A 13252-nucleotide genomic window follows, 5' to 3' on the forward strand; every position below is an offset into this window, starting at 1 on the left:
TTGTACGAAGCAAAAGGAGGCATGTCCTTGTTACAGGTTAAGAAGATTGCTTTCTACAACTACTCCCATCCCATTTTCTTTGACAAGGAAAGAAGGTGCAAATTTATTTACGAGGTATGGGAAATTCAAAAAAGGAATACCGCTGCTTTCCAAAATTTGGTAAGTTTAGATAAATCACCGGTAGAGATGACTGGTTGGATTAAAAAGGTCCCCTTGAATCAATCTATTTCTGAAGATGATACTAAACAATCACCTCTAAGGCAAGTGCTTTACGGACCTAGGAATTCTCAACAAAATCAGCAGCAGCAGCAGCAACAGTCACTTAAAATCCAGGGGCGATATAACCATCCTTATTCTGTTCCGGCGTATCCGAGAAACGTTTGTGAACATGGGAGAGATATTACTACAAAAACCTGGTCGGGAAAAGTACACGCGTAGAAAAAAAGTACACGTGTTTCTCAAAAAAAGAAAAAAAAGAAAAGAAAAGAAAGGTAGAAACGGCGGTGGGTTAGGGTATTTATCCACCGCCTCCCTCCTAGTATATAAACAAGCAAAACCACAAACAAGCAATACGCACTCTGCTCTCTGCTTTCTCTCTCTCTCTTTCATAGTCGTCCATTTGTTTTGCTTGCGTTGCTCCGTTTCTATCCGATCCTCTCTTCGCGCTTGGGTTGCTCCGTTTCTATCCGATCCTCTCTTCGCAAAGCAAATTACAAGTAAGCTCTCTCTCTCTCTCTCTCTCTTGATTCGATTTTCTGTAATTTAGAGGTATTGATTTTGCTTAGATTAGTTTAGATTGAATTCCATGTTACATTTGTTAATTTCGTATATATGGAATTCTTTGATTCTTTGCTTAGATTAGTTTAGATTGAATTCCATGTTCTTTGATTCTTTGTCTTTTAAGGCTCTGATTATTTGGTGGTTGTTAGTTTATGTCATGGTTAGGGTTAGGGTTAGGGTTACGGTTCTGACTTATATTCTGAGAGATTTGTTTTGTTTTATCCAGAGTTGGCCATGTCGAATTTCGGATTTTCAACACCGAAATCATCGTCCTCTTCGTCTGCATCTTCGTCGTCTCCACCTTCTTCATCTACATTCTCACTACCATTGAGTGATGAAGATTCTCTTCCGTACCAGAAATTTGCTTGTATTCTCGTACGAGGTTCTCGTATGGTTTTGGAGTGGTATGTCTTTAACATCTCCGACGATGTTGAGCACAATCAGGCTCCTCCTCCCCCTGGTCCTAGTCCATTTCTACAAGCAGTATTTCATCCAAACTCCCACGAGCAGCCGCATATCAAACCCGCAGTGATTGTACCTCCAGGAATGAAGTGTTCCGTTTTAGGATCCAACAACACTTTATACCATATAGCTGGCCGCAGTTTTTGTGCTTCTGGACGCGACGATTTAGTGTCTCGCTTTGACCTTACCAATACCAAAAAATCTAGGCAAGAGTTTCTTCCTCCAATGCCTAATGGCATTTTGTCATCACATGCCCTCTTTCTTGGCAATAAGCTTTATTGCCTAGGTGGTTATGAAGAAAACAAACCTTGGGCCATGGCTTACGACTTGAGTCTTGATAGATGGGACTCTTTAGTGGATCCTCCTGACCGTCCCAAAAATATTGATAATAGTTTTTCAGTGGCTTTAGAGGTCCCAACCCCAACTATTGTGGTGGGTTCAACTTTGCAGCCTTCTCCTCTCCAAATCTATGATGTGCATACCAAGTGTTGGAGACGACATGAGTTTATAAACAAGGATGGCTTTTATCTTTTCCCTCGGGGACAACCTGTGGCTGTTGATAGCAAGTTTTATTGGTATGAATTCAACTATCAATGCCTAGCTGCATTTGATGTGGTCACAAACGAGTGGTCATTGGCCTATGTCCCTATACATGACAGTCATGAATGTCTATTGGATGGAGAGATCGATTCACCTCCGCGCTTGGCTCATCTAGCTGGTGATGATTTTTGCTTGTTTTGGGGATCCCCCTGCCAGCATTACGAACCTGGTGCCCCTCTTGACAGGGTCACATCTCGCCTTCACTGCCTGAAGTTTCGTATTTCCAAAGTTCACCCAAAGCAAGGATCAACTTTTCGCTTGGATGCCTCTATCCTGTCATGCCAATCCTACGTTGTGCCTGACGTAAAGCTCTTTTTTGATGGCTTCGTGGGGTAAGTATGCATCTCTTTCTCTATTTATGACTCTTCCTTTTCTGTAATTTATATGCCTCCGCCACTCTAATTTTATATATTTGTTATTTTTTATGGTTGTCATGCTAATTGAAGAGTGTTGATACTGCAGGGACGGTCATTTGGATTTGGGATACAACTGCTTGGAAGTTTGACAACATGAGTGGTATTTTTGTGTTTACCTTTTTTTCATTTTCCCCTTTTGATTCTATGGAACAAGATATTAGTGCTGTAATCCTTTATTTTTTTTGGTTAATTAGTGAAGTAATCCTTTTGTAACCTCCTTTTATTCTTTTGATAGAATATAGTTGCATTGAGTATTGTGGGTATGCATACTTTTCTTTACTACCTGCTCTTTTCTAAATTCATGAATTTGTTGTTGTTGGTGGAAGGGGAGGGTGTGGATTGAGGAGGATTATCTCAGAATTTTTTATTTAAGTGTTGCTACAGTGGTTAATAAATATTCTCAGACAAGGTAACTTTTCTAGATGGTCTATTGTGTACTATGTTTGTACTGTAATGAACTGTAACTATGGTAAATGGACAATTCTAAATATCTAGAATAAATGCTGCGATGTAGGTGTAAACATTCTACTTGATTAATACTAATGTGAGGTAGATATATTCTTCATTTAATTGGATTACCCGGTTGCCCTGGATTACCTGGTTGCCTGTAGGTTTTATTGGATAGAGGCGAGTGCAAAGTTCTATTCTTTAGAAAGGTTCCCTACATTGTAATAATAAAAAATAAAAAAACATGAATTTTTATGTGTTAGTGATAGTAGATCATATTCTAAATGAGGAAGTAAACACAAGTCTCTAGCTTAGAGGGTTCTGCATTTCCGTGGTATGATAAGGGTATATTGGGTGGTATAAATATGTTGTAAACCCTCATTTTCACACAGTGGAGTTCTCAGCCTCTTGCTCTTGTGGATTGTATTGTATTTTCTCTCTATTTTGTCAAGATTGCTTTAAACGGAAATGTTCAACAGTATGGATGGCCCATTGACAATAACTAGTATGCACTATGCAGCCATGAGGCAATGGAGGCAACATGCAGCCACGGGCTGCTGTCTGCTATCTGCATAGACAGCATGCAACCATGACTTGATTCACGCATAGGCAGCAATTGGGCACTGCCCGTGTTGCCTGTTGGTAGCATGGCCCTCAGTTTAAATAATATTGCAACTTCTTCTCTTCTTTGACCTCAGTTCAAATTATAGGAACTCATTTCTCTCCTTTGGAGTGAGTTTATGAGTGAAGAGAAACTACCTAACAATATTGTCATTGTGTTATTATCTCCCTGCGGAGAGATGGAGAGTTAATATGGCCTATCAAATTCCTAACCAAAACGGGCATACAAGACATATTTACTATCTAGAAGCTGAACTGATGATCTTAGGTTATTGGCAGAGCAGGTTGTTCCCATTTCATAAACTTTGTATGCTCTAAATGGATCATGTCCATTGGTTCTGCATGTCGTTAGTAGAGACTATCATGTACTCATGTACTTTTAAGCCTAAGTTGTCAATGTTCAATGACAGATTTCACATATGTATGATATAATTACAAATTTACAACTCTCTGGTGAGAATTAGTCAATTTTTGGTTTATTTATTTATTTATTTATTTTCTAAATGGTAAGTAATTCTCTTACAGAATGACATTAAAACTACTGTTCTGAATTTGAGAGAAAAAAAAAAAGACTATGCCAAAACTGAAACAGAAAGAGAATCCCCTCTGTAATGCTTTGTCTATGATTTACTTAAAATGAAAATGATTGGATGATGCAGTGCATTTGATGCCCTTAATTCCATTTGAAGCAAATGTAACGATTTGCCCAGGTAGTAATGTCATCCCTCGTGTCACTTAACCACGCCGTGTCCCTGTGCAAAATGGGCACTTCAGTTTTAAAATGCAAATAGGCAAGTCCATTTGCTGTTTCCAGAGCAATCTTCATTCGTTTCTCCCAAGACAGTAAGGAATTTTGAACATGAATTTGATCAAACAAAGTGTCATTACTTATATACTCATATACCAGCAAAGGAACCTCTGTTTCGAGACAGAATCCTAATAGTCTTACTATATTTTTGTGAATAATCGTGGTAAGAAGACTTATCTCGTTAATGAACTCTGCCACCTGGCTTTGGTCACAAAATTTCGATTTCTTAATTGCCACAATCTGGTTGTTCTGCAATATACCTTTGTAAACAACTCCAAACCCTCCTTGACCAATTACTCGAGTTGGATGGTAGTTGTTTGTAGCCTTCTTGAGATCTTCCGCAGTGAATGTTTTGGCATTCTTAACAGAACCCAATAGCAATCCGCCATTTCTTTCGAAGAACTTCTGTTTAAGTTTGATGAACTTTCTTTTCTTCAATCCCCAAAAAGCCAAAGAGCCTCCCACAAGCAATACAAGAAGCCCAACACAGATTGCTGCACACATTCAAACATGCAAGACGAGCCTGAGAAGATATTAAATATAGGAATATAACAAAACTAGACTACATCACTTATAAAACAAAGTTCCACTGTGTAAGTTGTGACTTGTTAGAGAACTATATATTTAACATATTTATCATATGAAGATGATTCATAAAGATGATTTGAATTATAACATAGTAAGTGATTGTCGACTAGGCATTCACATCCGGTTATGCAAAATACATTTAAATGCAATTTATTTTTTTGGTAATCAACCCATGAAAAATAATTGCATTCCTAAGACTACGTGTGCGTTTTGAGTCCGGCTGATGCGTTTGCGTTTTTCTGTTTTTTTTTTTTTTTGTTTTTGTTTTTTTTTTTTTTTTTTTTTCATGCGTTTTGGGACAAATTTTACTGTTACGGCTACTGTTTATGCACTATTCATGTTACGGCTACTGTTTATGCACTATTCATAAACAGTAGCAGCAAAGTTTGACTTGTCACATAATTTTCAGCCAATCAGTGCACACTGTATACTATTTATGGACCCACAAATTTTACTTTTCACAACTTTTTCATTAAAAATGGATCCCATGGTACTATTCACACATTTAAAAATTATTTTGCTACAATGTTTTTCAGTTTTCAGTTTCAATTTTCAGTTTTCAGCTATATCCAAACGGATCCTAAAATCCCAATTTGCTGCATACGGACCTTGGAAAATAATTGCATCCATAGAAAGCCAGCAAGCTTTTGTTCAATGGCTTATATAACCTTCTTACGGAGAATAAAGATATTAGACCAAAAGCCTGAATACTAAAAAGGACAGACTGAATTAAATGAAGTCTACCAGCAAAGCTCAGAACTTTGGAAGTCCATGAAGCAATTCTAGCCGTAATTTTATCTGTTGACAGAATAATATCTAACATCTGGTTATGCAACACTATTAAATTTATATATATTACTACATTATGATCTACACTTACATAGTGCAAGTCTAATAGTCTTGGTTCTGGATTGACTGACGGTACATCCCGTCCTATTCTTCATCCCATCTCCTTCGAATCCCTTGGGACAAGCACATTTGAAACCTCCTAAAATGTTTTGACAAATTTTCTTGCAGGGGTTCAGAGATAACACTCATTTATATCTGCACATATTGCAAATACAACATATCAGAATGTATCAATACTGTTGATGCAACACATGACAAAATCTCTTGCAGGGGTTCAGAGATAAACACTCATTTATATCTGCACATATTGCAAATACAACATATCAGAATGTATCAATATTGTTGATGCAACACAATAAAATCTCAACACAATTGGACTAAGGAAAAATTACAACATTAGAATGTATGAATGTGCTGCACCTATCACCTTGTTATGAGCCTACTTAGGGGTAATTTGATTGCTGCACAAGACAGAATGAAATTACAAGCTGATAAGCACAAACAATAAAGGCATTTTGAGGAGGGAGACTGGGTTTTCTTGAGGCCACTACCCTTCAAACAGAAATCCCTTAGACTAAAGCAAATTGGCTAGCTAGCACCTAAGTTCTTTGGCCCTTTCAAGGTGTTACAGAAGATTGCAATAGTATCATATAAGCTGGAGTTACCCCTAGAATCTGGCATACATCCAGTTTTCCATGTTTCCAATTCCCACTCTACCACCAGTGGATAATTAAGGCCACCTTTCACCTGCTCCCAAAGCAATGATGCAGCAAAAAGGACAGTCCAGCTGAGGAGAAAACCAGCAACTGAAGTTCTAGTCCATTGGGATAGTTCATCACTAGATGATGCTACTTGGGAGCTGTTACCCAAGCTGCAACAACAGTATCCAAATTTGACTAAAACTCCTCATTAACCACACATAACTCCTAACATTTAATTTGCCAACTTACCATTTAAATAATTTCTTAAAATATCATTTTAATATAAAATGCTACAACATATTTTTTTTCCTTACAACCTAAAACAAATGCAATCTTAATGACTTGGCCAAAAAAAAAAAAATTTACAATCTTAACTAGCAAACATCGACCACTAACTTGTAATATTAATTGATATGCAAATAAATTCAAGCACAGTAAAGGCGTAAAATAAAGAAAAACCAAATGCATATATATATATATATATATATATATATATATTACCTTGGCAACCATGAAAAATGAATGGATTTCCTTGAAAGCCTTTGCAGAGATATCCCGGGCCATTGTTAGAATTGTGACACTCACTATGCTCTGCCTTACAAGCATAGTTAGTCAAATTTTTTTGGGCTTCCAGACAAGTCTTTTTTCCCACTGCCCAATCAAGGACAGTGGGAACAGTCTCAGAATTGTGCAAACTTGGAAGATGTAATGTTGAAAATATGACTTATTAGCAAAGATTAAATGTTGAAACTTGAATTAAAGGCCACTTCGAAGTGAGAGAAATTCCTCATGAGATTTGATTATTTCGTGGTACTTCTTCAATACATCAGCTCTTTTAATAAAGTATGCTCACTCCGAAGTGAGTCAAACTCCTCGTGAATTGTAAATAACAGAGAGAAGGCACGTATGGCTTAGCAAAACCCACCTGTCAATTTGAGCATGAAGTAGACTTCTACACATACCAAGTGCCTGTAGTTTGAAATGCAATGACTTGGCAATTAAGCAAGCCAATTTGTAAAAGACACGTGTTTTTTTTTTTTTTTTTTTTTTTTTGAAATGTAAGACACGTATTATTGCATTGTAATGTCTTAAGGCCATCTGCTAGAGCAATAGACTAACATTTGTTAAGTCATTCGTGCATTATGGCCACACGTGTAAGGCCATTGACAATTGTTAAGCCATGCAGCCATGGTTGTAGCTTTACAAATCACTTCGATTTTGAAACGAAAACAGCCTTACTCTTCTTCTCTTTTTTTTCCTTTTTTCATGTTAAAAAAAGAAGAAACACTTTCTTCGAAATGAATGCTTCACTTCGAAATGAAAAGTGGCTTGGAACCTAAAAGAAAAAGAGAAAGAAAAAAAAAAAAATCTCCGCCTTGAAATAGAGGATGCCTCACTTCGAAATAAGTTGAACTCTTCATGATTTGTAAATTGCTTATCAAGTAAAATGGCACACCCAGCGCGAACAGTGATTAGTCTCTGGTTGAAAGTCTTGAAGATACACTGTGCAAGAGCAAAAAAACACAAATTGGTTATCAAATAAAAAAATCAATTCACGATATGATTCACATTTTGACAATTAGGATATCAAGCACTTGTGTTTGTGTGTAACATAAACACCAAGATCTTTAGCTTTTGTCAAGGCAAATACGTGAACGAGCCACGTTCAAGTTTAACACTTCTATTTTTTGATGCGACATTTATGTTTAACACTTGGTTACTTGTTTGTCATGTTACTTCTTTAATTAATGAAAGTTAAAGTCATACAATGACTAACAAAGATTTGGGAAATTATTGTGTACTTCCGGAGTACCTAATAATTTTCCCAAAGATTTATACATTAGCTCAATTTCGAGGTAAATTTTGGAAGAAATATATTTTGAATGACCACATATCAAGGTTAAACATTGAACACAGGCTAATAAGTAACACATATAAGCCGCTCTTGTTATAATCGATTACTTCGATTTAAAAGATTTTTCAATGTGACCAGGTCAAATTAATATTTCTACCCCTTATCCCTATTCAATTCCTACTGGAAGATGCATTATCAAATCCGAATTCAATTAGTTTATGCAAGTAATACTAGTTCTAGGTCTATGAGAGAGAGAGACATATGTGGTCGGCCATTCCTTCGTCTCCTTGGAATGCATGGCAATTTTCATTATTGCCACACCAAAATGTCTCATCTTGACTGGGATTATCATAACTAGTTTCTTTGTTCTGATCAATTTCACCTTCACCACTCTGAGAAAAAATAACAAAAGTAACATCAACAACATTACATAACACAATCCTATATGTCAAAAACAACCAGAATACTACCTTTTCAACCAAAATTTAAGAGGGATGAAATAGAATATCTTTTTTCTTAGGTGTCTATATATGGTATGTGTGTATATAAGGGAACGGGAGAGAGGATTTGCAAGAAATTAAAGGGATGACATAAATGTGAAGGGGGAAGGGGATTGCTTGGAAAATATAGGGGAAATGAGGAAATAGGAGGCTAGCAAAAGTGTAGCATGTTACACTTGAGCTAGCTGCCCAAGGCAAGGGGTGGCTAGCTACACTTTTGCTTTCCTCCCATTTTTGCCACCACATTAGCTTATTTTGTCTCTTTCTGATTTTTGGCTTGATTTTTGTGCAAATGTTTAGAGGCCTTTTCGAGCTTCGTTTTCTTTAAACTTTATATACTCAGAAAGTTTTGAATGTTATTTGATTAAATCTATATGCATAATAATATTTGAATTAAATAATTAACCACTAAAATAAAGTCAAGAATTCAACTTTGAGTAATTTATAGAGTAAATAAAAATTCTACTTACTTTTCCAAAAAGAAAAAAAAAAAATTATTTGAACCCTAAGCCAACCCCTGGGTTTTTATTTGTATTTGTCACCAAAAAAAAAAAAAACACAATGGCTTCCTATTGCTTTTTTTTTTTTTAATCTTGGCTTCCTAATCCTAATAGGCAAAGACTTCTAATAAAAAAATTAAAAAAAAAAGGGCAAATGAAAGGAAAGTTTGAACGGTCAAGATTGCACAGCATGGTTATTAATTATTAATCTTATATCTATATATATTAAGAGGATTCAGAAAGTTAATTATTGCTTTTTTTCCTATCAAAAATACCCCTAAATTAATTAACCAACAACTTAAAAATAGGGTTAAAATAGTAAGGAGGATTCAGAAAGTTAGTTATTGCTTTTTTTACTAACAAAAATACCCATAATTTAATTAATCTAAAACTTAAAAATTGAGTTAAAATAGTAAATTTAAAAGAAAAAGAGGTTATTATTATTATTTTTTGGGTAATTGGAATAAAAAAGCTTAATGAAAAAAAAAAAAAACTTAATGGGGTTATTATTACTCTTAACTATTTGCTAACCCGTGTGATGCATGGGAAAACCATTAAATGTAAGATTCAAAAAATAATGCCACGCACTTTTATAACATAAGGTATCAAAGAGATGATACAACTAATTTTTTGATAATTCTGGTGGTCATCGCCTACTTGAAATATTAAAATCACTATATTGAAGTAAAATATTCAAATTTAACAATTATTAACAAATTAAGAGAAATTAACAATTATTAATAAAAGTTGCTATAGATGGTAGTTGTAGTAGAATTCATTCAATATGTTATAATCGATTACATCACCTCATAAAATTACTTCATAATTCATGTATGCACACCTTATAATAGAATAAGCAACCTTGTATAATCGAGGAATACCAAATATTTTGCAATGAATTCATCATACGGATTTTGGACATGTTTTGATAGCTTTCTTATTAATTTATTTATACTCAATGGTTAAAACCAGAAAAAATTTGCAAAATAGATTGATTTTAGGAAATATTTTGATAAATAGTATGCGAGTCAAAGTAATTGGTTAGTTAGACTAATTTTGGAACTCGAGTTCCTGCCCAAAAACACATGGAACTCGAGTTTGCTAAGCTCAAGTTCCATGTGGTTTGTTTGTTTGTTTTTTGGTTTTAATTCCACGTTAGATTTATGTTGGGATTTTTGGGTTGGAATTCGAGTTTGGCAAACTTGAGTTCTAAAATCAATCTAACTAACTAAATACTTTGACGCGCATACTATTCACCAAAATATTTCCCAAAATCAATCTATTTAGCAAATTTTGCCGTTAAAAATTTTAATTTAAAAAAAAAAAAAAACTTGCCGTTAAAACCACAACACAACACCCTTTTTAATTTTTTGATCGGATTACCCAAAAACACATGGAACTCGAGTTTGCTAAGCTCGAGTTCCATGTGGTTTTTTTTTTTTTTTTTTTTTTTAATTCCAGGTTAGATTTATGTTGGGATTTTTGGGTTGGAACTCGAGTTTGGCAAACTTGATTTCTAAAATCAATCTAACTAACTAAATACTTTGACGCGTATACTATTCACCGAAATATTTCCCAAAATCAATCTATTTAGCAAATTTTGCCATTAAAAATTTTAATTAAAAAAAAATTGCCATTAAAACCACCAACACAACACCCTTTTAAAATTTTTGATCGGATTAATGGGATTTTATTAAAAAATAACTATAAAACTCAAACTATATTATTAGTTAGGTAAGGTTTGAAATAAATTTCATTTCTAACAAATTGAGTCCATAGGACTCGATTTTGTTCTGAGAAAATCAAGTGTGAGATATTCGATTTCCAAGTGAGTATGGAAATCAAGTGTCAGACACTCGATTTTCAAGTGCAAATTCACTGGACAAAATCGAGTGGAGAAAACTCGAATGGTTATAAACCAAATATGTTTCAAACCTTACCTAACTAATAATATAGTTTGAATTTTATGATTATTTTTTAATAAAATCCAGATTAATGTATACATGTGAGGAAAGCTTATCTTTCGTCTTCTAACCAACACAACACCCCTTCTTTTTTCTTGTTTTGGTTTCTTTTTTTTTTTCCCTTTTTTCTTTCGTTTTTTCTCAGCCACATTTCCTTCACATTTTGTTTTCTTTATTTCTCCCTTTTCTCAATTTTCCTCCACAAACTTCTTTCAATACCTCTCTCTAACTCTGTTTCAAATATTGCTTGCCTTACCCCAGTACCCACACTTCAACAAAGTGACTTCGGTGAGTCATAGTTCATCAAGAATTAAGACCCACTCTAGCACCCCTCTTTGAAACGACTTTTTGTCCGTTGTGTTGATCGGTGACTCCATGATTCTCATTAAGAATCAAGACCCAGTTCACTTCGGTAGTACCCACGACATGCAGTGGTGATGGGGCTCCATCGGTGATGAAAATGACATGCAGCGATGATGGGGCTCCATGATTGGCCGTGGGTTTGTGTTTAGATATATGCAGATGATGGTAGGCAGAGCTTCATGAAAGAGCAGAGCATTGTGAAAGAGTTTTGGTGAAAGAAAAGGTACAGCATCGTGAAAGAGAAGGCAGAGCACGAATTTGGGTTTTAGAAAAATTTTATTATTATTATTTTTTTTAATATTGTGTAGATGTGAAAAATTGTAGGAGTTTTAAAAGTATATTTAGATTAACTAAGAGTAATGAAAAATAGGTCCACGGGTTTCTCAAAAAAAAAAAAAAAGGAAGGTGGATGGATTGCGTGGAGAAAGGAGAAGAAGAGAAACGGTGGTGGGTTAGGGTATTTGTCCACCACCTCCCTCCTAATATATAACAACACCAAACACAAACACAAACACAAACAAGCAATATGCTCTCTGCTCTCTCTTTTTCATAGTCGTCCGTTTGGTTGGCTTGCGTCGCTCCATTTCTATCCGATCCTCTCTTCGCATAGCAAATTGCAAGTAAGCTCTCTCTCTTGATTCGATTTTCTATAATTTAGGTCAGGGGCGGAGCCACCTTATGCATTGGGGGGGCCATGGCCCCTCCAAAATTTTTTAAAACCTCTCTAATTATAGGTAAAACTAGGCTAGAATCATTTTGAGTTAAGACTTGGCCCCCACAAGATTAAAAGATTGACCCCCCTCCAACACGTCACTCATAAAATTCTTCTCACCCCAAATTTCAACTGTGCAATCATTAAAATTTACTCATTTTGTCTTTTCCATTCTTCTCTAAAGCATGATAGCCACATCCATATTTTTTTAGTTTTTAGTTATCCAATTTTTGTGAATGGATAAAACTGAGGTGTAGTACATCAGATTACCTGATTAAAATCATATGTATTGAATTTAATTGTCCTTAAAAATAATAACATTATTTGTATGTTATTGGTCACGTTAAACATATGCTTGAATTTAATTGAAGAACCTAATGTATTATACTTAGGATATTGTACTTAAGTTTTGCACTTTCTCAAAATTATTACAATATCTCTTTCCACTTAAAAACCATTGAAAAGACTTTGCTCATCACTTGGTGCTCTCTTTTCAGTTACTCTTCATTAACTCTTCCATGGGATGCTCTCACATAATCACATTTTCATTAGTTTCTCCCTCTTCCTTAACAAACAGTTTTCTTACTTAAAGCTAAGAAAATATTGAGAAATACCAACTTCTTCTTTTTCTTCTTCTTTTGCAGTTTTGTTGTATACTTATATTTGATTTCTATGAATGTTATGGACTTATGGTTTTTCAAAAGAATAGGAGAAACTCAAGAAAAAAAGACTTAAGATGCTCAATTGGTCGATTAACTTGTTAGTATTTTGATATTTGAGTGCTATAGAATTACACCGCCAAAAATATTCTATCAATAATCTTTGTTATAAATATATTGTACTTTGAGTTTTTCGTTGAATTGCAAATCAAAATGATAGTTTTACCTTGGCCCTCCCAAGCAAAAATTCCAGACTACGCCCCTGATTTAGGGGTATTGATTTTGCTTTGATTAGTTTACATTGAATTCCATGTTACATTTGTTAATTTTGTATATATGGAATTCTTTGATTCTTTGTCTTTTAAGGCTCTGATTATTTGGCGGTTGTGCCATGGTTATGGTTAGGGTTAAGGTTATGGTTCTGACT

General features: G+C 34.9%; 3 protein-coding genes across 7 annotated transcripts in view; 2 read left to right on the forward strand and 1 right to left on the reverse strand.

Annotated features, from left to right (window-relative positions):
* The window catches only part of LOC126702045 (uncharacterized), a 24659-nt gene continuing 11407 nt past the window's right edge, over window positions 1-13252 (forward strand). For 2 of the 5 annotated variants that reach the window (XM_050400646.1, XM_050400645.1), the window contains exons 1-3: window positions 3-716; window positions 1007-2174; window positions 2305-2358. In XM_050400646.1, the coding sequence (XP_050256603.1) occupies window positions 389-716; window positions 1007-2174; window positions 2305-2347 (1539 nt within the window). In that variant the 5' untranslated portion in view covers window positions 3-388 and the 3' untranslated portion in view covers window positions 2348-2358. Of the gene's footprint in view, window positions 717-1006; window positions 2175-2304; window positions 2557-13252 lie in introns of those variants that run through there. The other 3 variants (XM_050400647.1, XM_050400648.1, XM_050400644.1) reach the window with 3 other exon arrangements.
* Window positions 4000-6836, reverse strand: LOC126704261 (wall-associated receptor kinase 1-like). Its single transcript, XM_050403274.1, has 3 exons — window positions 6774-6836; window positions 6255-6318; window positions 4000-4628 (listed from the first exon to the last, which is right to left on the reverse strand). The coding sequence occupies exons 1-3, from the start codon at window positions 6834-6836 to the stop codon at window positions 4000-4002; spliced, it is 756 nt and encodes a 251-aa protein (XP_050259231.1).
* The window catches only part of LOC126704262 (FKBP12-interacting protein of 37 kDa-like), a 26344-nt gene continuing 24905 nt past the window's right edge, over window positions 11814-13252 (forward strand). The window contains exon 1 of the mRNA XM_050403275.1: window positions 11814-11956. Within this exon, the coding sequence (XP_050259232.1) occupies window positions 11814-11956 (143 nt within the window). The remainder of the gene's footprint in view (window positions 11957-13252) is intronic.

This window comes from Quercus robur, chromosome 10 (assembly GCF_932294415.1).
Source record: "Quercus robur chromosome 10, dhQueRobu3.1, whole genome shotgun sequence".
Lineage (NCBI taxonomy): Eukaryota > Viridiplantae > Streptophyta > Magnoliopsida > Fagales > Fagaceae > Quercus > Quercus robur.

Bases quoted from the DNA above. Each gene is read 5' to 3' on its own strand.
- LOC126704261 (XM_050403274.1), bottom strand. From the start codon at position 6,836: ATGGCCCGGGATATCTCTGCAAAGGCTTTCAAGGAAATCCATTCATTT. The intron at 6,319-6,773 runs GTAATATATATA...CTTTGGGAGCAG, and splicing joins CATTTTTCATGGTTGCCAAG to GTGAAAGGTGGCCTTAATTA. The intron at 4,629-6,254 runs GTATGCCAGATT...GAATGTGTGCAG, and splicing joins GGAAACATGGAAAACTGGAT to CAATCTGTGTTGGGCTTCTT.